The sequence below is a fragment of the Drosophila melanogaster genome, chromosome 3R (genome assembly GCF_000001215.4).
Source record: "Drosophila melanogaster chromosome 3R".
Classification (NCBI taxonomy): Eukaryota; Metazoa; Arthropoda; class Insecta; order Diptera; family Drosophilidae; genus Drosophila; species Drosophila melanogaster.
This window is the reverse complement of record NT_033777.3, coordinates 20454408-20479823: the sequence shown is the minus strand read 5'-3', so window position 1 is coordinate 20479823 and position 25416 is coordinate 20454408. Positions and strand designations below refer to the sequence as shown.

The 25416-nt window shown below is 42.3% G+C and overlaps 1 protein-coding gene across 7 annotated transcripts in view; it reads left to right on the top strand.

Annotated features, from left to right (window-relative positions):
• Gfrl (Glial cell line-derived neurotrophic family receptor-like) overlaps positions 1-25416 on the top strand; it is a 106131-nt gene that overhangs the window by 4765 nt on the left and 75950 nt on the right. For all 7 annotated transcript variants that reach the window (NM_001300495.1, NM_001260281.2, NM_001260278.2 and 4 more), the window contains one exon: positions 14714-14817. In NM_001300495.1, the coding sequence (NP_001287424.1) occupies positions 14775-14817 (43 nt within the window). In that variant the 5' untranslated portion in view covers positions 14714-14774. The remainder of the gene's footprint in view (positions 1-14713; positions 14818-25416) is intronic.

Genomic DNA, 25416 nt, shown 5'->3' with positions numbered 1-25416 from the left:
AAAAATGCGAACGAACGAACGAATTTATAAAGAGATAGCAACGTGCCGGCAGCGGGCTGAGTTTTGGCAGCTACTATAGCGTTGCTATTATTGTTAGCCCAGTTGGTTGGTTGTTATGTTGGTTGGTTGTACTAAAAATACAGCACCGAAAATACGAGTAATTTTTGAGGGCTGCATCCGAAGCGAATGCTTTCGAAGGCCCCAAGGCCCCTTCGCTTTCATGGAGCCCCTCTGCGTGAATTGAGTGCGGTGAGTGGAGCTGGCATTTTGTTTGCCGAAAATCGGACATTCGGCAGACAAATACATGCATAACTTGAAAGCGAAATCCGGGCATCACGGCCCCAGAAAGTCATCTAATTCTCTCAATTCAAACACTTTTACCTAAGCCGCACTCGCATACAAGTCCAAAACATCGCAGCTTGTTTGTTGCCAGCCATTGAAAAGTGGGTAAACTGAATGTGAAAGCTAAGCCCACTGATGTCTGCACTGTAAGGAAAGTAGTGTGTCTTTTGAATTGAATAAACACTAAGTGGTAACAATGGCTATATGGCAATTAAAGTATTTAAGTACTTATCTGTTGGATAATATCTGACATATTTATTGAAATAAATTACTTTCAATAAATAAATTTTTCTAGAAGAATCAATTCCATCCATTAATTTTGAGCTGATACTTTTGGGTAGAAGATTCTTGATTTTTTACTCTGTGTGCCAGCATGCAGAGACAAAAAGTATGAAGCCCGGCCTAAAACAGGCAATTCATAGTCAGCCAGGCTGCCAGCTCGGATTCAATGGCGCTCATTCACCGGCTTAGACACTCACACGTGGGCAGGAAGTGGTGGGCGGAGTGTGTGTGTGGCGGGGGTGTGGGGGTATAAATCAAACACACACATATGTACACTGGTGGGCGGTCACCCACTTTTCCGCCCACCAATGCTGCAGCCGATGGCGCGCTTAAAGGCATTTTCGCAAAAGTTTTTGACTTGAGCATTTCAATCGCCTGTTTTATTGCTCACATATTTTATGCCGTTTATGCTCAAAATTCAGCTCAACATGCGCGACTCTTTGGCTTCATACAAATGGCGAAAGGAGCTGCCTTTGTCTGTGTGAGTGTGTGTGTGTGTATTTGTGTGTGTGTCCTGCGGCGTTGAGCAAGCAACTCTTGCCAGAGCTGAGGAAAAACCGCAATGCGGCACATTATGCGCGCTGAAATTCCCTCAAGTCCCTTTCATTCCCGAAAGAAAGTCGAAAGTCGGGGGAAAACGCAGCCGCGAAAGAAGTGCGCAAATGCTTGCCCACTCCCTCTTCACTTTTGGATTTTCCGGGCTTCTTTTCTCTCGCGAGGGGGGCGGAGAGGGGGCGTTGCTGTCAGTCGGACTATTTAGTTGCATTTTCCCGCCGACTGATAAACTGGCCGTCTCCTGGGAGTGTTTGCCTTGCGGTTTTCCGTTTGTTTAAGCCAGCTTTGCTTTGGCAACAAAAAATATATCAACTAATTAATGTTTTGTGCGTGAAAATGTATTTTAATTGTGCACCTGCTGCTGTCGACACTGCGGTTAGGTAAATATTAATGTTGGCTTCGCTGCGTTGACTTTACCTTAAATCCCAGCCTGCAGACGACATTTGCTCCTTTCCTTTCCCTTTGCCTTTTGAGTTCCGGGGATTGGGGATTGGGGCTTTCCACTTTTGATTGAAATGTTTGTCAAGTTTATTTGCCCGGGGCTGCCGTAAAATGATTTGCCAGGTAGCCCGGCAACAATGTAAACACTTTTGCGTGTGCGCTACCATATCCTTAGCAGAAATGAGATGAGAATTCGGCCAGAACGGCCGTGAGGAAAATGAAAAGGAGACTCAACTCAAAGAGATCTCGGCCTTAGCTCTTGGCTCAATTAAGACAAAGCCTTGCTGCCCGACATAAATATTGATTTTCATTCACTAATGAAAAGTGAACATAAAAACCAAAAGACACTTAACCCTTTTATTAAATCGGCCACGCAATCTGCCGATGACGTCAGATAGTGCCTGACTAAAGGACAGACTCGCCGATTGACTGAATGACAAACTGACTCATTGACTGAATGGCTGGCCGGCTGACTGACTGACTGACTGACTGACTGACATACTGACTGACTTTCCAGGCAACAGCTTGGTTCAGCGCCTCCCAAGTGACAGCACTCGCCCACTGAAATAACACTTTAAAAACAAGGCAGCGTGGCAGTTGGGGGATCGTGTTTACACTGGGGGAAATATTTACTCGAAACAGACCGGGAGCTTTTAGCAAAACGAGGTCAAGTGCCGCTTTCAATTTATTATTAAATTTGATTCTAAAACGCCCTAAGAGTTAGCTAGCCTACATAAACAGGATTCAAATGTCCATAGGAGCAGGATACAGTACTCAATATAGTTAACTGCTCCATGCTATGTTGGGTTTGATATTAAAGTTTATTTAACTATTAACTAATTAAAAAAAAAGTGTATTTAATTAAATATTCTGTATTTTGATTAGTTATTAAAATATAAAATTAATTAGTTAGTTAGTTAGTTAAAAATTAATGAACAGTTTTTCAAAATCACGCAACTATGACATACATTTCTTCTTTTGTAATATTCTTGTTGTTAAAATTTCGTTGACATTTCTTACACGAGGCATCTTATTTTGATATAATTTGTGAACTCTGTTAGTTTTTCGCTCAGTGCTGGCTAGTGTCTGTGCTTGTGGACGTGTACGTGTTCGTGTCTGCCTCTCGAAGCGCACACAGCACGATGGCGGATGGGAGGGGGCTGGCTTTTAACCCACATAATAATTACTGTACCGAAAGGTTGCCACGGTCGAATGCGAAAAGTTGGAGTCGATAATTGCAACGGCGTTTGGGCCCCGCCAGGCGATTGTTTAATATGAGTATTTGCGCAGCGGTGTCTTATAATCGGTACTACTAATTGCGCACGCTTTTCCCCATACAAAGACCGTGGTCCCCCCTTAATTGTCGAGCCTCGCATCGTTGGGCTCGAATTCGATTTTCGTATTTTTTGCGGAGTTTCGACGAACATTTTTGGTATTTCACATTCGCGATTGAGTGGGTAAGCAATGCGCGGTCGGCTGCATGTGCCACTTCCGCTTGATAGCGTCATGGTTCCGGCTCCGTATCCGCATCCGCGTGAAGTGGGTGGCGCCTGGAAGGCGCAAGGACCAACAGTACTTTTCGCATTCCAGGACCACCCGCACAACTGCACTGGAATAGAACAACGTTCGCGTGACATTTGCGCGTTAGTCGCGAAATGCGTTTGTTTTGCGAGGAAATGCCACATCGAGACCGCTTTTGGCATACCTCACTCTGTGTTCGCAGGACTTTATTAGTTGTTTGTCTGTGGGACAGGCGCACGCCAAGTTTTATGATTCGCCTGCTATTAATAGTTCTGCTGGCACAAATAAAAAAAAAAAAGGGACAACTATGTTAGAACATTTGTATAATTTAAAAAATGTTGTTTAATTTTCAAATGGTACTTCAGTTGCAGTTAACTTAAAGCTGAAACCCAGCTGACTGCTGTCTATGTGGCGCTGCAAAGAAGGCAACACTTTAATCTCGGAATCCCCAAGGATCAGCTCGGTTGTATGCGTGTGCGTTTGTGTGTGTGTGTGTGTGAGTGTGTCTGAAAGCAGAAAATGCATTTAGTATGCAAACAAAATGGGCACAAAACTGTCGTTATTTATGCAAACCTAACTTCTGCTCTTTAGAAATTATTATTTCGCTCCTTTCACATTCTCCTCTCCTGTGGCTTTTTTGTTTATTGCAGCCAGTCCGTTGTTTCTCTTGCTGTTGCCAGTTGGTTTGCATTTCCGTCTTTATGTTTGCTCACCCACACACAGACACAGTGGCACCCGCACACACACACACACACACACACGCACACGCACGGAAATGGAGACTCATAATGAGCGGCCCGAGCATTTGGCCCGCTTCCTTCCGTCTTCGGATGCCATTTAAAGTGCGCACCCAGCATGCTGAATGTTGCAGCCTTTTGCTGAAATGACTTTAACCCTTGTCGCCTCGATAAATATTACAATATGCAATGCGAATAACAAATATGCACTTCATTAGATTATAATAGCATAAGATGCAAAATAAAATCATAAACAATAAAAAGTATGCGAATAACATTTATTTATATCGTAAGAAACGGTCATAATTCCAATGGGTTTATTCCCATTTTTTAAAACGGAAAAGATACATGTATAACATTGAGTTGAGTAAAAAATTATGCTTGTATTCTAGAAAAAGGTAGAATTATTATTAAGAAGCTAAGCCAATTCATCATAGCTTTGTTTGATATTTTTAAGGGTCTTGCCACACAACATTTTTATTTCCGTTTAAGAAGAAATATGGTTTTGCTATTTTTATTTACTTCGGGTTTTTCATTCAGCCAGGGAAAACTGTTTGTATATTCATCTTTTCTTTATCAGGTTTACTTGCAATTTTAGCTGTATAAAAGCATAGCAAATAAACTTGATTTACTTACAACTAAGACTTTTATTACCACATAGCTAGTATTTCAAATAATTCATTTATTTAATCAAAAGCATTGCCTGGGTTAAGCCGGGAAGAGATGAAACTGCGAGGGGCAGGCTTAAAGTGCTCACCTGGTGGCATCAATTAAAGCCAAATACTTTGTGCCGTGCGCCGGGGAAATAAAGAGAAAAATATGTATAGTATAACGCTCATTCAGGGACCCGCCGGATTCAGGGACAAAGCTTGGCGCGCCGTCACCAAATGAATGGCCACCTGACAGGCATCTAGCCGGTTTGGAGTGGAGCTGACTGGGCTCCTGATGGTGGTGATGGTGATGGTGGGTTCGTTGTGGCAGTGGGGCTGGCTAATTTGCCACAGGCCTCTGGCTATTCAATGGCCACCGGGCTGGTTGTCTGCAACTGTTCGCGTTCGTGAGAGGGGGGGTGTGGAAATTATATGGTTCGGGCATCATCAACGAGTCGCCATCTCAACAATCACTTTCCAAATATGTCAACATAATTAATTTTCAATTATCCCAGTGACATTTGCCGCACAACCAACATAGGGACACACAACTTGGAATCCGGCTAATTGGGTGGGGCCGATGGTGGGGTTCGAAAGCGGGGTAGGAAGTGGGTGTTCGGGCGTGGTCTATTATTATTAATGGCAGAGTTCGCTTTGCCAGCGACCCTCTGGTGTCACTTAGTATAATTGAGCGGCGTTTGATGGAAATAATTCACAATCCCACTGGCCCACAATGGAGAAAGTAAATTATTTTTGATGTTCTTGCTGATGTTGATCGATTAATCACGAAAGCAAATGCCGATGCATAGTTTTTGAGCAGTCCAGACAGCCAGGCTCAACCACGATAATGTACCACCTGACCCCCGGTGACCCTGACCCAACGCCAACCGGAGAAAGGTGACAAGTCTGTGGTTTGCCATATCCCACTGGCATGCGTATGGCGGTCCGCGATTTAATAGCAGGCCATCAATTTGACGCCTTTGAATGCGCTAAAAGTAAATATATATACGTATGTTTATAGACATGTATAGACAGGCCAAGTCAACAATCATTTCGTGTCGCATTTTCATTTCGACTTGAAAACGTGACGGGTGTTTGGTTGACTTGGATGGAGGCGAAGACAAGGCATTTACCCAAATTAAATTGCCGCTTCAAAGACCCTTTTATCACCTGGCGTTAATCAAAATTCAAACCCCGGCAAATGTAGCGGAAGAAACGCTTGAGGAGCCGGATTGGATCGGATTGTATCCATTCCAGGCCGCTGCTTCGTTTTTCGGGCCCGCTATGCGGTAGTTGGCCTAATCATCGCTCCCGGCTTCGTGTCAAACCGCAAAAGTATCGCCGAGTTCAAGCTGGAGCGTCCTTGCCAACTTGGATGCACTGTTAAAAAGAAGGAGTGCCTAAACATTGAATTTATTTATTTAATTAAGTACGATATAACGGCTAAATTGGAGTTCCAGTATATGTTATTTAAATTGGAATTCAAAGGAATGTACTTTTTCAGGGAATTTAGGAAAGCATATATACTATTGAGGCAACAATTGAATGAGTTCTCAGGAACCACATATCCGTTTCCTTAAAATTCATATATATACACTCCTATAATAATGTAGAAAGAAAGCGATTCAAAGTGTACTTCGTCGAAACATCGCTTGATTTGCTCATAATTAAATGTAAGGAACTCAATGATTTAATTAGTAGAATGATATTTGGACCAGAAAAAGACATTCACAGACTCATTTCGAGCAGTGTAATTACCGATTGCCCAAGCTGCTTGTCTGCCGCTTTGCTTTCCGGCATGAATAATAAATGTCACAGCTCACGACTACCAAGCTGAATGAACTACAATGGCTCTAAGGACGAGAACGCGAATGCGAATGAGAATGAGCAGTGGCTATAGCGGCAGCAGGAGCAAAACAAGTCGCTTAACAAGCGACAGCAACTACTTATGCTCAGGTGGAGTCCCACAAAGGAGCAAAAGCGAATGTGCCGTGGGTTGGCAGAAGGGGTGTGGGGTGGAAAAATGGCAAATGGCTGAAAAGGAATCTTAACCGGAATTATTCATAATGTTCAGGAGGCACGCATACATTTGCATTTCACGGATGTGAGTGTCACTATTGAGACAGCAACGAGGGGCGGCGGCACGTTAACATGCCGCCTGCAACCTGGAAGTCTGGAAGCCTGGAAGTGAAACGGAACCATTGTGGGGCAGGGTGACAGGATCGCCGGAGGTACGAAGATATACGGTAGAGGCCTCACATGGGCGGTATAGCCCCGTTTCGGGCCCAGCCAAGCAAGTCATTCAATTTGGCTACCAGACATTCACACACACACGCACACGCGCGCACGGGCAAAACAAGGACACCAGAAGATATACACTAATAAAAGCGAAAAGGGACGTGAGCAACGCTCTCGGAATTTCAAGCATGTTGCATCCTCGTCAGCTCGCAATCAGACGAAACTAAACGCGATTGTTTTATATTTTGTATTTTCCTCGGAAGCGAATGGAAATGCTGAGAGCGACAGGAGCAGCAGCAGAAACAGGAAGCTTAACATCCAGCGGAATCAGCAAGACAAACACAAGGACACAAGGATTTTGTGAAAAAGATATTAGGGAGTGCATTTTCCAAGGAAATCCAACGTAAAAGCAAGTTAACACAATTAATTGATTAATTAATTTGACTATTATATTGTTTGATATATGATATATTGATTATATATAAGGGTATTTAAGAATCGCCATAAAGTGTTCAGCATTTGAGTCCTGTTCTTATTCATTTCACGTTGATTTGCGGCTGGGTCAGGAGCTCTTATCAGTCGGGCCAAAAAGAATTCATCAAGGTCAAAACGTTGATGGCCTCCGTTTCCTTGCTCCTCTGCTTTGTGTTCCATCGCCATGGATTCGGTGGTTAGGTCGGGTTCCGGAACTTTTTCTTTTTTTTTTTGTTTTTTTTCTTTTTATTTTTGATGCCTTGTGGCTTGTCTGCTTCGCCTGACTGCCTTTGACAACGGCTCCAATGACTCGATGGCAGATGGTTTTCGGCGGAACGAGGGGGAATGGGCTCTAAAACGCGTCTTCTTCCTTCCTCGGTTTCAGTGTTTATCGGCGGTCCAAAAATGTAATTTCTTAAAAAAGTTTACCATGTCTGGGGCCAAAAGGGTTGAGAATCAGCAACGAGTGTCAAGTGTTATTGACGATTTGTTGATGATGTGGCACAAAGAGTGGGTAAAAAAGGTATGCGATTGGAATTCGTGAAAGGGTTCTTTGCCGTGACTAGATTGACACTGCTGGCCATCGCAGCTCGTTGTCTTTCTTGCCCATTTTCCAGTCTTTCCAGTATAACCATTGCATATGCTTAGCGCACAAAAGAAGTTTTCCCTGTTCTGCCTATGGCCATCTGAGCTTGGGATATAAGTATAAGTATGTCAATCCGTGTATTGAATATGACAGAAAAATTTATATTTTTCCAAACTTGCTATTCAACGAACTTGCGAATGAAAAGATAATAACTACAAGTCAAAGTTTAATAACATTTGGTAAATTTATCTAAAATAGTCAAGGCTTAAAACTGACGTATACGCAATTTGCGGCTGTTTCTTTAAAGCCAAGTTCCAATAGATACAGATATCAAGCAGAATGGCTAAGTTGTATGGGCTTCTTTCAACCTGTCACAGGCATGCAAGGGAATACAACATACCTGGCCAATATTAGAAAGAAAGCAGCACAAAAGCATTGGCCAAGGTAAGCACGCAGGGCACGAAACATCTTTTCACTGCGATAACAGAAATATTCCGCCATTCAGACAGACATGAGGCACGTAACAGTTTTATCTCTTATTCAAAGTGCCGAGCTGGCCTTCCTTCCAGTGGGTGAAAGTAAACTTTTGGTTGGCAGTAAGCCGCCTCCAGATCCCACACCTCCCCAAAAACTTTTCAAGTGTTGAGCAATAATCAGAAAGGCTGGACCTGCTAGCCACGCCCCCTTTTTCGAAACACAAAACTTTTCGTGTTGCGGGCATTGCTTAAATGGGTTTATGGGTTCATTTGCAGTTGTAATAGGCGTTGAAATCCTGGGGATTGCTGCCCTTTTCAGCCGACGCGTCTTTGTTTCTTTTCCATTCTTTCGTTGGGATTTCTTATTCCGCACCTCTAATTTGCTCTTCATCTCCTTGATGGGCTGCAAATGAGGGCGGGCTTCAAAGTTAATTACACTCTGACCCTAGAACAGCACGCAACCATTCATGTTTGTTAGAATTTTAGTGTAATTTTTTCACGTTCTCGTTACGGCCTAGTCATTTAGGAATGTCCTGTGCGAAGTTTAGAGCACATAAACCATTTTGTATTTCAATTAACCGAATAGACACGCCACGAAATCAATTGAAACTGAATCATGGAACGGCCCATGGGTGCCAAGGAACGAGGGAACCGACGAATGAATCAAATCAAATATTTATTGTTTTCGATCCAATAAATTTTTATCACTCACCGGGGTCGCTGATGGCCAGCCAAATTGGGCGTGGTAGGTGCGAATATCCAAGTGACAACGCCGCCGGCGACAGCGTACATTCGCGTTCACTTACAGAAAGCTGAGCAGCGAAATGGCAAAAAATAATAATCATAAAATGGCGGATAAAATTCACAAATAAATGCGAAAACGAATACAAATCAAACCGACCTTCTGCATATGAGTTTTTCTTTCTTTTTTTTTTTAGGGAGGTGTTTACGGCTGAGCCGAAAATGCGAGCATAAAGAATTTGCAATTTAAAAGGGATTTACTGCGCCTCGTAAAACAAACACAATAAAAGATCAAACGACATGACAGGCTAAGGCCTCTGTCCCTGACCCCTGAACCCTGACCCCCGACCCACGTCCACCGAGCCACCAATTTCCCGATTTACCAAACGGAACACCCCAGGCGAAATGCCAAAAGGATGAGGCTCAGAATGTGCGACATCATGGCAAAGACAACAGGCATGAGCCGAAAGATGGCAAAATAAAAATAAAGCCGAATTTGGTGTGACAACTTTGCAGGCAACCAGATCGAGATGGATATGACATGGCCAATACACACGCATCTATACAAGGGGAAGTTGGCTCCCACATACGCACTCCCACACACACGGAGTTGCGAATTGTTTTTCCTTGGCTTCAGCTGCCTGCCACTGTTGACGTTTTAATCGAATCAATCCGGCAGCCGAGCGTGCCGAAAAAAAGTTATAAACTTGTTGGCAGTTGGATTGAGAGTTGATGTTCCCGTTTCCATTGCCACTGCCACTGTGGTTTCAGTTTGAATTAGGGGCAAAAATGTATGGCTGGCACACATGGCTCACAAGTTTCATCTCAGAATTCCTATCTGGCAAGCTAATTTACTCAACAATGTAGAAGTTGCTTGCTTATTTTCCCCATTTCAGCAGTCGGCCTGTTTGACTAGCATTCGGTACAAAGTCAAATGATTTCCGAATTTCTGTGATATAAGTCCAATGAGCAAATGAAAATTACTGCCCGGGGTTTGATTTGGATTTTCTCAGCCATTCTTGTGGTTGAATATTCGAGAGTAAATAGGAAAAAGATTTTACCTCTTGAGCAATAAATAGGTTTAGTAAAATAAATGCCTAGATTATGTGTTTATCAGTCATTAATCCATACATATATATTTTATATATATAACATATATTTGATTGTTTACTTGAAACGTAAAATATATTTAAAGTAGCCATACAACTAATACGTACAACAATATGTTGTACTAAAACCAAAATTATAATATAATAATAAAAAAATTATAATATTATAGAATAATATAGATCTGTGATATAGTACATCACTATAAGTTCCCTAATTATGAGTAATTAGGTGTTATGTTAAATGTATTTTTGCTTTAAATAATCTTGAGAAATTAAGTTGAGATCCAAACGATGCAATGACATCTTGAATTTCACAAGAAATCACAGAGGCAAACTTGGAGAGCCAGTAGAGCAGCTTTAGTTAAATGCAAATGCAAGATATAGTCCAATCGATGGGGCCACTAATCAAGTTTATCGAGCTAGAAATTAAATTGACATCATATTTAGCACGGTTTGCTTTTCAATTATTTCTGCTGTCTGTCGCAGAAGCGTTCAAACCAATGTCAAACGAAAAACATTGTGTGTACATTTCTATGTGGGCGAAAGTGGGCTGGCGACTTAATTTGTAATTTAATAAGCTTGTCTGCAATTATGCAAAATAAATAAATTAGAAATCCGTCGACATGGAAGCATTATTGCACTCGAGTGCGACGAGTTCGTGTGCGGCGCTCGAGTAAGCAAACTATAGACTTAATCCAATTAATGTCGAATTTAAATGCTCGAGACGATTTGGCATACACTAACTGGCGCCGAGCAGCAGCTCATCCCAACTCGATTGGCCATCAAGGGGCTTTGGGGCCTAAGGGGGTCAGGATAGAGGGGCAACGATGAAGGGGCCAGGATGAAGGGTCCAGGATATCGGAGGACTTAGAGCCGGCGATTCACATATCAGCTTGCAGCCACAACCGCATCGTGTACAAGTTACTCCTGGGAACGTGGTGGAAAACGGTAACTTTTTCTGCGACGTAGATAGTTTTTGCCAACAGCTCATGTGTGCGTGGGCGGAGCAGGGGGCGTGGCAGCATCCAGACTCTGCACTCTACTCTCTACTTGGCACGTAGACAGCCTCTCACTCAGGCTATGCACTTGCAGGAAAATGGCAGGAAAAGCTCATTTCGTTACATTGGAAATTATTATCATAGGTATCTGGCGAAAATATAGTTGGATACAGAAACCTTTGAAAAAATGTGAAACGATATGAATAAAGGGACCTTGAAGTATTTTTTTTTTTTAATATAGTTGCATGATATTATATTCCATATTTTTATCCAGAATATCAGATTAAATTTTATACAAAAGTATTGTCTCCGCCTAACCTATGAAGACTATTAATGTATTATGTATACTGTATAATAATACCATACAAAATTCATTGCAGTGACCATAAATATACATAAGACACATTTTTCTTAGTGTACTTGGGTAGTGGTGGGAGGATGCGTAATGCGTCATGTTCGAGTTTATCGCTTGGGCCCCGAAATTGCCATAGTGGGTGAAAAGAGCAGAAGATAGCCCCTATTCGGGTCGTGGGTCGACGGGACGTGAGTGGGAGGAACCTGGTCGCCTGATGGCTGAGATGTGACCGAAGTGGAGTACCAGGTTCAGTCCTTGGCCGTGGCCAATGTCGGTGGCTCAGAGTGGCAGTCCAGCGAAAAGAGCGGGGATTTGGCTAAGCATGTGCCAATGTGCTGTTGGTAATGAAACCGCAAATTGAGCCAACCCTGTTGGGCGGAAGCGGAAACTGAGGCAGCCAGCTGGCCGACTGCAATTTTCAACCAGAGACCTTTTGCAATTGCAACTAGAGAACTGCTCGATCATCGCCTTGATTCACCACTCGTTGTCCGCCGAAAAGCATATTTAATGTATTTCCCGGCCATAGTAATTAGATTTAGCTTTTATTCAATTCAGATTGAACGAGTGAGTGCACAGAATGCATCGCACACGCGAGCCGATATCAATTATATTTTGGCCGGCAACTAAATGGCGGAAAAACTTTCGCGGCTTTTAGTTAAAAGAAAATTGAGCGAAATTTATTGTTCGGTCTAGCGGCATTAATTTTAAATTTTAATTTAACGGCAAGAGCGAAATAATAAAATCGATTTTCAGGTCACGTCATATTGGTTTTAAGAAATTTAATTAAAAGTTTGATTTTAAAGCGTGCTTTTTCTTACTATCAGCTCTTTTCAGCTAATAATACCGTGCTAAATGGGCAGCAAAATTCGAAAATTAAATGCACTCTGATTGGCAACTAATTAGATTTCCTTGCTATTCGATTCAAATCAGTCGAATGACTGCACAGAATCCATCGCATATGCTCACTCATTTGATTTGGGCGGAAACTAAATGGCGGAAACGGGCCAGCCAAGCATGCCAATTCGCGTGGGGCGAAGGCGCCCGCCCGTTCACATCTTCCATTTGTATCCACATCCGCTCGTCTCAGCGGCTGCGGCTAGTTTCCCCACCTGTCGCACGTTCCCCATTCGAATAGCCTTCAAATCGGGAATGCCTGGCTGCACACAAACTACTCAACCTTACGCACACTAACGCACCTGGCAGAAGGAATTGTCGTCCTGCGGCTGCTTTGTTTTCGTCCTCGCCACTTGACTTTTGCTTGGCTTTTACTTGTGGCATGCGACTATTGTGGTTGCCGCACACTCCCAGAAATTTGCAATGAAAAGCAGTCCTATGCTCTTTAATAAGTTAAGCCTTTAATACGTAAAAAAGTATATATTTATTTTCACAAGGATTGTTGGTATATAAAAATTCACCTAAAAAAAATAAAATAATAATAAACAAATAAATTTACCATTAAATTCTATGATAAAAATTATGTAAAATAACACCTAATAATTAATTTCATTTTCTCTGAAAAATTATTTTTTATAATAAGTTTATTGAAACGCAGACATTTTTTACGCAGTGCATTTTATATAACATTTGCTGTTAATTTTCAAGTCGGCTTCAAATTGTTTTTGTGTGTTGCAAAAGGTAGTGACCATTCTGTTGAGTTGTTGTGGCAACAAGATTTATGCAAAACAATTTCATTGTTGTCTCGAGCATCCAACTCGAATCCTTGCTGTTCTTTGGCCAATTGTTGACTAGGTGGTTTCATGTGGCTCCCAGTTCTGAGGCCAGCTGCTCGCCAACAGTCACTTTAATCTCTTCGAGGCTCGTGGCTCATAAAATTAAATGCCCACTTAATGCCGGGAACGGAACCCAAGAATCCTGGCGATGTGCCTGTCCGAGTGTAAACCATCTGAAAAAGCGGGCCTGAAAGTTGCAAATGTGCTAAAGAGCAAGATGTATTGCCGGTTATTATTGCCAACTTCATTTGCTATGCACTCAAAACGGGTAGCTAACTGGGCCAAGAGCCCCTCAATGAGGGCCCATCTTCAAGATGCAAAACGGGATGAAGAGGGGCTCCAAATTAAAACCACCTCTCCTGATGGCGGGCTGCGTTACAAATGAATATTAATTATGGATGGCATGCTAATTCCGTGAATCCATTAATCACAATTATAATTTATGCTGTTGGCTTTCACCTTTTTTACGTGTTATAATTTTCACATTTTTATCGAACAACTTCTACACTGGCACTTGGCTGCCCATTTGGCTCATTAACATTCGCACGGATAATAGAAATTTAAGTTGTAAAATCAATAAAGTGCCACATTAATTATTACAACAACAAAAATAATGGCAAGGACAATGCAATCACGCGACGCTAATAAATCCCTGGGGTTATGTACAAATCTGGGAATAATTAATGTGTGAACTCGAAATGGCATTCGTAATGACCCATACCATAATGGATATTATAATTGCATAGGGCGGTTGAGATTGTCACACTCGCATTAGCATTAGGCTTTGCCAAAAGGTTGCATAATCGCAGATTATAAATACAAAAATTGAATGAAATTATGTAAATTGTGGAAGTCACAAGAATTTAAGGAAATACATTGAATTCGAATTAGTCCTTGGATACATTTAGCCTTACTTACTCTTATGTTGAAGTGTTGAATGCAGCAAAAGGATTTTCATGTTTGGTTACTAAGATCCAATAAAATATACTATAATACAGTAGTTAAAAATTTTCTCCTTCAAAGTTAACCATGTATATTTATAATCTTATCTCATTCACCTTCGGCAAATTGAACTTATAAAAACCAACAGAAGCTGTTTTTAAGCAACATCATAATTTTATTTATGCTAGAGTAGCTTGACAAATGAATTTTAAGCACTTCCGGCTGACTTTGGGCCCAATCAAAATATGCATAATTTGCATTTCGCAATTTACATTTGCATTTGCGAAGATGCAGCCGGCCACTTTTATGCTTGACACTGGCAGCATAATTGTTCAGTTTACATTTCGTATTTATTATTTGATTTTCTGCCATTTCATTATCCTCTCGAACGGCGCTTTCAGCTCGTTGAAAATAGTGAAATTGTAAATATTTTTCCGTGTCACCGTTTACTTTATTTTCCTTTGGCAATTATTCAGCTGTTCGCTTCAATTTCAATAATTAATTGAACAAATTGTACTTCTCTCTCTCGATTTCAGCTGAACAGTAGACAACGTCCGCTGATATCTGGATTCCATTTGTACTACAACCAATGACAACATGCTGAAACCATTCGCCGTGATTATCGGAATTTTTTATTTAGGTGAGTCCTTTCGAAAGTCCTATCTTCCACTTTCAGGCGTTCGGTCGTTCAGCGCGTATTATTAATTGCAATCGTTAAATGGAATTTCGACATGCGAAATATGCGGGCGAGCGAAAGTTAATTAATCACATTTGCCGCTAAACGATTTGTGTTCAAAGAGTTTTTGCTCATTAAGTCGATTCGAGAGCTAAATACATTTCTGAAGGATTCAACGTATTTTATGCTAACGAAAAAAATATTTTAAAATCAGTTGTCGTTTATTCAGTAATCATCTTATTTGTATTTGTACGTGTGGTGAAAGTGTTACAGTTTGGGAGGCACTAATATTCAAACTTTGTGGCTTTGAAACAGGATATTTAAACACCGCACTGCTTAGTATAAACGAACTTTTCAAGGCAGTGTAAAAAAGCTTCCGCCAGGGTCCCTTAAAGAGCTTTCAACCGCTTATTGCAAAGAGCTTTGATAGTAGTAAAGTAAAAAGCTTCAAGCTTGTTTGTGACTATTCTTAAAAGCTAATATAGCTTATGTTTAGCCGATTCATGAACCTTTTGCATTCCTAGAAATCAGGGTGGCAGCGTCCGACATCCTTGTATGTTATGATGGCAGCGCAGGACATCCTTTGCATTTGGGATGGCAGCGCTGACCATCCTTATATACCAAGGTGGCAGTGCCCGCGATCCTTAGAAATCAGTATGGCATCTTAGAAAATACCGAAAAAATATCGGAGACTGCCGCGAAGATACGTTATTTTCAAATGTTATTATCGACTTAGGATACTAAATATAGCAGACATAGACAAATTCCAAGAAATTATAACGCCACTAAAGATTCCTTACTAAAAGCTGACAACTGCATCGTGATTTAAGTGCGACCTCTGGCCGATGTTGTGAAATCAATCTATTAAATGTCCGTGAATTCTTAGAACGCTTATCAACGAAATACCTTTATAGCATAACTTTAATCGCCCTTCAATCGCCAGACTTTTGCGATTAGAATGCCTGAATGGCTGTGGTAAAAACCAACACATAACGGCAAACTATAATTATGTTTATCTTAATTATATTGCGTGACGCAAGTTTCTTATTAACCGGCAACAAAGTCACAAAGTCAGCAACAATTTACCATGTTTATGGGCGGCGGGGCCAAAGCCCCAAGGAATTATTATTACATGCAAGTGGGCCCTGGGCCCACCCACAGCCTTTGGAGTCGCGTGAGCAATCAGAGCACAGGTGGGCAAATCACCAGAAAGCCAGAAAGTGGCCAAGCCAAGTGGTCACTGCCGAGTGGCGCCTTTGTTCACCTGCTCCTTGTGGAGCACACAGCACTTTATTTGCATATAAAACGTGTGACGATGAGAGCTGGGGCAAACGCGTTTCTAATGGAGCCACAACAACTGGCACGGGGCTGGCTGTTCTTGATTTCTTGCGCCTTGCAGCGCAGAAAAGTATGCTAAGAAATTAAGCACATTGGTCATTTTCATTTGCGTGCCAGCGAGCTGTTTTGGGGCCACGCGGCGTATGCGCAATGCCAAGAAAATGCCTCGACTCCAGCGACACACGCAAAAAAACAAAAACTGCAGGTCATTACCTTGATTTGTGGCGACTTTTGAGAGCCACCCACACAGTTTCCAGCAGGAGCCATACGAATTTCGCACTTAACTTTCAGCGGGCCTCATCATTTATGCTAATCAAAGGCATTCTAAAACCGCTCGTCGATAGTTCAAGTGTCCTGCTATAAATCAAAATAATTAAGTCGCCTTAGACTGACTTGAGTCGCAATGCGGCGGGGTCCACAAAGTGACTGGCATTAACCAAAACTCCCAAGTGGGGCTCTAATAAGCTTGAGACAGCGCTAATTTTACCCTCATTAAACAAGCTGACATGCCAGGCCCAGGGCCGCATCACAACCAGGACCAGATTGGTGGCTCACAGGACGCCACGATGCCAGCTAACGGTTTAGAGAGCTCAATAAACTCAAAGGGCTGGTCGACGTCCTTCGTTCCTTTTCCATCCTTCCGCCTGATGCCTTCCTCAGCCCACAAATTTCCCCCCTTTAACCCCTTCGATTGCCATGCCAGCTAGCGTCGCCATTTTGGCAGTCATTAACGGCAAACTGCTATATCATTTAATAACCCAAAAGTGAGCTGGTTAAATGCCGAGCGATGCGATGGGGCTCTTTGGCCCAAATACTCCCCCCCAAAAGGGCACACAGACACTCAGACACTCAGACAACAGCTTGGGCTGGCAAGAAAAAAGCCAGAGTGGCACAGAACATGCCACACTTATTTTTATAGATTTCATTTTAACACCGAAAAAGGCAACGCATGGAAACTTAACCGATGCCGTTCCAGACCCTCAGACCCCTCCCCAACCCCTGCCACACTCGCTCTATTCGCTTGGCAGGCCCGAGACTACATAAAATTGGCAAGGCGTCAAAACGGGCGGCAGCCACGAAAAAAAAGGGTTCATTATGGCAATTTGCTTAAACTCGCGGCGGATGCTCCTCAATTCTTTGGGAAGCTCGTCGATGTGGCTCTTTTTTTTTTACTGTTTTTCTCTGTTTTTTTTTTTTTTTGTAGTCAGAATCTTAAAGCACACAATAATTTCATGGGGCTAAATGAAAAATAGCGGCATCATTTGACGGTCTGGCTTTCATTTCACATTCGCCACACTTGGCGTGTCGGCCGGGTTCATAAAATATAATGAAAAGCAACATTTCCGGGCTCGGCGATTTTCCAGCTCCTGTCACCTCAAAGCGACCAAAGTTCAATGCTCTCCTTTGCATTAGCTCTTATGCCCCCAAGTTTTTCCAATATGTGTGCTTAGTGTCGCTTTGTTTGGACATTGCCAAGGGGGTTGTCAAGTACTGAAGCTTGTGGACTCGGAATTATACAATAACTTGATTCCAGTGCAGCAGGCTGTACACAATTTTTAATTGAGACTCGATGGCAGTGCCACAGCCGACACGCAACCAGGACTACTTGGCCAGGAGCTGAGCCTCAATTCGCATTAGGAAAATATTTCAAAAAGCACTTAAGTTTCGGTCAGGTAGAAAGCTAAAGCACCCACTACAAAAAATGCACACGTGGAAAAACGGTAATAGTTTAGTGTATCTTGAAAATAAAAACTGAAGTTTGGTTTTAAAGTTAAATGTATATATTTATAGCTAAGAATGTCATCCAGATATCAAAAATAGTCTGGAAAATGGTTATTAATTATTTATTTTTATTAATTTGTATTATTTCAGTATTTCAGTGCAGCACAATTACTAAAATATCTATTTTATTTTGAGCACTAGAGTCGAAATGACTACCATTTGCAAATTTCAATTTTAATTCTATTATTAAGAGTTCATACCGTCAAGAAGCGTCAGGGGAAATTTAAGATCTTTCTTCTCGATTTTCGATTGTGTGATATTTTTCTCCATTCGGAGCTGTTGTGGTCGTTTTCCCAGTTGTCGTCGCTGCGGCCGGAAGTCCTTGCCTCCTGGTAAAATTGAAGGAGAAAGGCGTTTGGCGTGTTGAGTTTTCGTTTTTCGCTTTCCGTGCGTGCCTAATTATATTTGCGTGCGCATGACCAATTGCAGAGAAAGCCTTGGGCTCTGGCCGACTTTAAAGCCGTTTAAAAGGATATTAGCAAGGATGCATCATCGGCGGAAGGTGACAAGTGACATGTGTAGGCGTCGCTCCAACTGTTCGCCATCGCCATCACCGCCACCGAATTCGAGTCCTTGGTCGCGCAATGTTGACTTTATTGTCAGCAATATGATTTGTCACCTCGCAGGACAGGGAACACGGACAGCTCTTCCGGTCGCCTGACAGATGAGTGTCTGGTTTGGCGGTGACCAGAGGAGTCCGGAGTCCACTGGCCACTCGCCACTTGCCACTTGGACATGGCGTGTCGGCTTTGTGGTCTCACCCACCTTGTGGCCTCGGTGCCTTGATCGATTACCATTACATCCACATCCCGGAGCCGATGGAGAGCAGGACCTTAATGGGTAATAAGTAGATTGCGTGATTGTTACCACAGCTCGTCGCATTTTGCAGTGATTGCTCACTTTTCGACACTTTCGGGCGATGGCAGACAAAGGCCAAGAGGCCAAAAGGCCTGGGTTATAACACCAGTCCCGCTCCTTCGGACCTCAAGTGGGCGTCCATTAATCAAGTCCAGGAGATGTGTATGCTCTTGAATGGGCGTGCTGCGTTGCGGAACTATTCGTTTGCATTTTCTATTATTATGAAGACATGCCGTGTCGTATGGCTAACTTTTTGTTTATTTCTGTTTTAGTTACCACCCCCGCGTGTTTGCCGAGTAATTAGTGGCATAAGGCAAAAGTTTTTGAGGCAAATGTGTTGGCATTTGATTTGGAGGCACTTCCTGAATCGAAAATAAATGAATAGCGGGAGGGAAAGCTTGTATTTAAATTAAGGTCACAGGCCTCGCACATTTCCAGAATTTATTTCCTAGAATCCGGCATTTAATCAGTCGTGCCACGCATTTATCGCTGCACTGAATCGAAATTATTTTTGCGAGGGTGCTTTCCGAGGATATGTTAAACAGATAGAAAGCGGATTCCATTGGATATTCCTTTTGGGGGATTCTTAAATTTATTTCCAAACATTCCGACAGCGTAATTGTTTCACGCCTGAATTTACAATTGTAGGGCTTGTAGACTTTGGCTTGCCATAAATTTAAGCCGAGAATGTTTGGGCGGCCCGAGCGGGCCGAGTGTTTTGGCCAACTTGTTTTGCATGAAAAAGTGTCAACAGCAAGCGGCGGGTCCTGCCTCAGGCTGTGACACCAAAGCTGACAACACTAATGAACGAGCGATGGGTGCACTTGCCACGCCTTCAACGTAAGGGGGCACGCCCAGTGCCCTTTGACCCCCGCCCACTGGACAGCGCCCGCAACTTTACGGCATTTGTTCTATGCAGTTTTCACCTTTCCTTCCCTTGGCATAATTTTTTTTCTTTCATTTTTCAGTTTTTAGTTTAGTTTTGGTTTTGTTTCTGCCGCCCGCAACTTTGACATAATTCAGGGCAGGACTGCCAGGCTGGCCAAAAAATATGAAACTTTGCGGGTGTCGGTGCAATATTCTCTCTCATTTTTTGCCATTTTCGCCCTCAGTGCGTGTTGCTGTTGTTGTTCTTGTTGTTGTTGTTGCCCCCGGCAAAAGTTGATAACGAGCAGGTGTTAAAATGTGACCAAGTGTTGGCTGGTTTCTGGCACGCCTACTCCGCGCCCTGCCGCCCACCGCCGCCCACTCGGCTGCCTTGGTGATTACAAGTTGTTGACACTTTTGCAGTTTGCGGCAACAACTCAACTCGGGCGAGCTCACATCGGCTCAAAGCGAGAGCCAAAGTTGGCTGCCTGGCTGGATGGCTGTGGCCATGGCCAAAATGTCGCTACATCACTACCCAGTCCCCAATCCGCTGCTGCAATTCTGGAGCTGGCAACTTGGGCGCCACTCGAGGCTGCAGTGCAGCCAGATTTGCTCAAAGGGATCTTAAGCCGATTTCAATATATATTCTTGATGTGTGTTAAAACATTAAGTACTTAATATCTTGCCAAAATAATACGAAGTTTTTGATCTGGATATTTTACTTTTAATATACATATATTTGGGAAAACTCGGTGGACAAATGAAATCTATTTCATAGGACGGTAACGTTTATATCGAAATAGTTTTCAAAATAACATTATAGGTGCAAAAGTCGTCAACTTTTGCCAACTTTAATTCATTATATTTATATTTCAATCTGTAATTGTTTTGCACCTTTATCGTCCTTTGACGATGTGATTGTGATTGTGAGCTGCGATTTGACTAATATAATTTTCGTTCAATACATTTCAAATTATAAATATAAAATTGTTAGCTCTTCTGTTTTTAGGCTTCATGAGTTCGATTTCATACATTATTCTCAATACTAAAGTGTATATGCATATTTTAAACGACCCTTTCTCACCTCTATTCTCCTATTTCCCAACCATATTTGGGTTTACGACGCTGGCGTTGACTTTTTAATGAACACGGCAATTTGCCGAAAGGTGAGGAAGAACACTGGCACACACACTTGGGCAGGTGAAATGCGATGGGAGGGGGCGTGGCATGGCTTGGCATTTTTGATCAGCCTCGAATATCATTTCACATATCGTTAAAATTCGTTTAGGCGCAGCATACAAATTGCTACATTTCCGCCAAACTTCAAGGCGTTACCCGGGACTTTAGACCTACACCTCCATCTCCAACTCCTGGTCGACCTTCCGCACCCACCACCCACTCACCCGCTTTTCCTGCTCAGCGAATCGCTGGTGGAGTACTTTCAAAAATTTCCTGCGTGCGTCTGCGGTGGGCCTCGTGTAAATTGAATGAAATTGAAAAATTTAACGCAACAGCAATTCCATTACGTTTGCCAGGCTCATTTTCACCGCGTTTGGGCTTGGCCCTTGCCCCCCCGCCCCCTCAACCATCGACACCCTCCAGCTGCCACCTATGCCACCCCCAAGTCCTTGCCTCGAAATTTATTCATTACATGCAATTTTTTGCGCCGTCTTCACTTTCGTTTATCTGGGTTTCCTCAACATTTTCAAGCGCATTAGGCTTGGCAATCAGAAATCATGTGTGAAATGGGAAAAAATGTGCGAAATAAAATGAAAATCGCGTTGCCAAACAGGAAAAACACTGGGAAAACATCAACTTGAGTCCCAATGGCCTTCAGGCATTTGTCTTCATACGTGTGTGTGTTTTCAATTACAATGGCAATTGTTGTGGTTACAGCCATCGCCTTCGGTGCCCACAGCGAAAAAACGGAATCAATGTGAATAAATAAACGCTTACAAACAGAAATGCACAAATAGATTGTAGATTGTCATCGGTCTCATCAGGCTTCCACAGATTACCGCATTAGCCAGCCCACAAGCAAAAAGCAAGAAGATTCGAATTCCGATACAGATAGATCCGATAGATAGAGATATATGGTTGGGGGTTTAGATGCATATTGTATTTATGCAATCTGCATTTTATAAATATTTTTATAAGCAATCAACAATGACAGCAGCCGAAGCCAGGACCATCAGGACCTTCAGCCCTGAGCCAACATGCTGGGCATGCCAAGTGCGTTCGTTGTCTTCCATTCCGCATTTCGCATTTCCCGTGTGTTATGTTAATGTTTAATATAAATGCCCGCTGCCATGTATTGGCTCAGTCTGCTCCTGCCGGCTAAGGAGCTTTTGAAAGCCAACAAGGACGGAGTACTTTGCTGCACTGCGAGGAAATAGAGGCAGTGATGTAATCACTGAAATTGGACCGTTCCATAACAGAAGAATAGGAATCATTGACCATATCTTGTAGATAGTACATTAAGGGTTAAGACTATATACAATAATGTGTATGAGGAAAGTAATTTGTTGCTACATTTTCAAAATATCATTCTGTTACCATTACTGTCCTATATTGTTTGTGATTTAATGGCAGATCTTATTTTTTTGTTGAGTGCACGCTTAGCTCCCTTGAAATGCCTGGCGCATAAGCAAATAGATATTGCAGTCATCTGACTTGACCAAATCCAAATCCCATCATTTCGATGTTTATTCTGTATGTCGTAGCCTTTAAATTGACAACGGAAGCGGATCACAGGATAGTCTTGGGAATGGACCATGAAAACGGCTGGGTTATTAAATTTTAAAGGACGAACATTTAGGTTTTTTTCCGTCGTCTGATGAGTGTGCTTGTGTGTGCAATTTTGGTTAGTTGATGTCGCCAACAAACTTGCATACTAAATAAGCCGCTCGATGCCGCTATCTCTCTATCCGCATCTCTGCACTTCCTCTCTTTCCACCGAATTTACCACCACATTTTTCCACCCACTTTTTCCCCCCTTTTCCACAATTTTCCCCTCTCCTTCAGAGGCCTCATGCATTTTACATTTGCAGTCGTCAGCCTCTACTCATTTGTTTTCCTTGCGCCCAAAGGCAACCAAAAAAAGTATAAAAATCCTCCCACACACACATACACACATCACCACATGTTCATGCAATTACATAGACCGCACCGCACACACACACACGCACACAAGCACACGCATTGTTGCAATTGCAGGGGAAATAGACTTTTTGAATGCGAATGCGTTGCACATGTCAGATGGAATGCGCTTAGAAAAAAGCATGAAAAACGTGGCAAACAAGAAAAGTAAGTGCGAGAAGAAAGAAGATGAAATCCCGCAGCAATTCGAGGCTTCCTTCTTCGTCGCCTGCTTTTCTTTTACTTTGCAATCGCAAGTAAGTTTTTCCTGTTTTTTTTTTCTTTTGCTACCAGGAAGGACAACAACTTGCTTGCTATTCCGAGTGCCATGCCCGCACATTGGCTGAATAGCATTGTAAAATTAAAGTTTACTGTAAAATTTGATTAGTGATTATCTAACATATTTAGTTGTGGGGATATATTATTCTTTAAAATACAATACCGTAGCTTTATAAATATAAAATATATAGTTTAAGCATTAGTTACATAAGGTATTAAATTCGCTGTATAAAAGGTTTCATAATTTAGAATCATTGTTTGCCATAATTGTGAGATTTATATATTATGCAATTTGCTGTTTAATTTACCAATCTATTTAGCTGTTAGCTGTTGTGTGATAAGATGATTTCTATGGAGTATTTTATGAAGTAGCCACTGTGCAGTGCTTAGTTATTCTTGTAGTTGCCTTTGCATTAGTTCCTCCAATTATTGTTGTAGGTGGATGCTTTGTTGTTGGGCTGTGGGCCCGTCTCCATGTTTCTCCATGTTGTCAGCAGGGCAGTCGGAGCAGTAAGCATCTGCTGTTCCGCTCACTAAATCCGTGCTACTTAAATCGTCCCTAAAATCCTCGTGGCAATTCTTTCGCCATGGAGCACATGCAGCTTTTGTGTGTACTGTATGAGAATTTAATGACATTCTTAAGTTGTCATCAGTGGCTGACTGGCTGCCTGGTTGCTTGGCTGCTGGCTGCCTGGCTGGGTGGCTAAAAGGCAGGGCGAGTCTAGTCGCCGGGGACAGCGATTGGGCCAACTATCTTGGCAGGCTGACTGCCTTCAGCGCTGGGCTCCGACTTGGTGGCATCTTATCCTGTTGCCGTCGTCGCGGTTCCTGTCCTCCTCCTACGCCTCCAGCCAGCCAACTCCATTTCTTACCATTGTCGTGGCACTGGTTGTCCTTGTTGGCCCTGCCGGCATGGCAGGAATATCAAATTGAGTAAGACCAACAAAATGAGTTGAATCATTAGCGTGCACAACCCATACAAACCGAGATCGCTGGGGATAAACAGATGAGGTCAAAGTTATAGTTCAGCTGGCAGACCTATATCTCTATGACCCACTATTTTAAGAGTAGGTAGTATTAATAAATACTATTTTAAGTGGAAGATGTATTCATAATATGTATTTTATAATATTTATATTTCAATGTATTTAGTTTATTTTCAATGTTGAAAGAAATAGTAATTGTTGATGCTGGACATTTGAATATTATTTTCGTGGCTTCTATAACAATCAAGAGTGTTTGTGGAAGCCGGAGGAGCATCCTGGAATCAGTGTGCCCCATCCACATCCCACATCCTCCACTTCACATATTGCGCAATCGCTGAGTTGGCCGGGAACCCCGCGGCAACTTGCGCCGCTGGATGCATTTTGCCTTTTGAGAGGATGAAGCCATATCAGCATTAGCGTCTGATGTCTCTTGTCTGCCCATTTTTGGGGACATTTCTTTGGGGCGAAATCTCACAAGACAGTTCTCGTTTTTTCCAGGTCAGGTCGGGTCAGATATGAGGCATGTGCAATCCGATTGTGCAACCTTTTTTGGGAGCGACCATGGGGGGTTGACGAATTTAATTTTCAATTTCGGGCCAAAACATTTGCGCCTTTCATTTCACGCTGTCTGCCAGTCAAATACGAAGGACCTATATATACCATACCATATACTCCATAGTCAGGCAGTTATTTTTTCGCTGCATGAGCAAATCTTTAGTATTTGTACAAGCGACAGCCGCAGACTGAAAAAAGCCGCCGCATTTGAATATGCAATTTGCAATTTGACTTGGCTCTGACGCTGAAAGGAAGGAGGCCAAAACCGCGCGATTCTGCTGCCTGTCGTCAGCTAGGACCTCCCACCCCCTCAAAGCTCCACCGCCCCCTCTGCCATGAGTTAATCTGCGAGCTTAAGAAATCCCAGACTGTAACGAGTGAACTGGGGGTTTTCAGTTACTGTAACAGTATAGAGCACAGAAAATATTTCCTATACAAATATTATATTTTATATTATTTTATATATTTCATTACGAATTTTTGATCTTTGATATTTATTGCATTGTACATATATTGAATTCTGTTGTGCAACAATTATAGCTTACAATAGTTTTATGTATTGTTATATGAAATAGGAATCATATACTTTTGATACACTACCATCTACCGATACAATTCTTACGAAACTTATTTAATCTTTGAGTAGTTGTCTCAATATCTTCTTAGAGACGCAGACAGAGTCAAGACTTATTTCTACACCAATAAGTTTCACAAATTTGGTTAAGTGTCTTCGGCAATAGTTTCATATAAAGCCTGTACT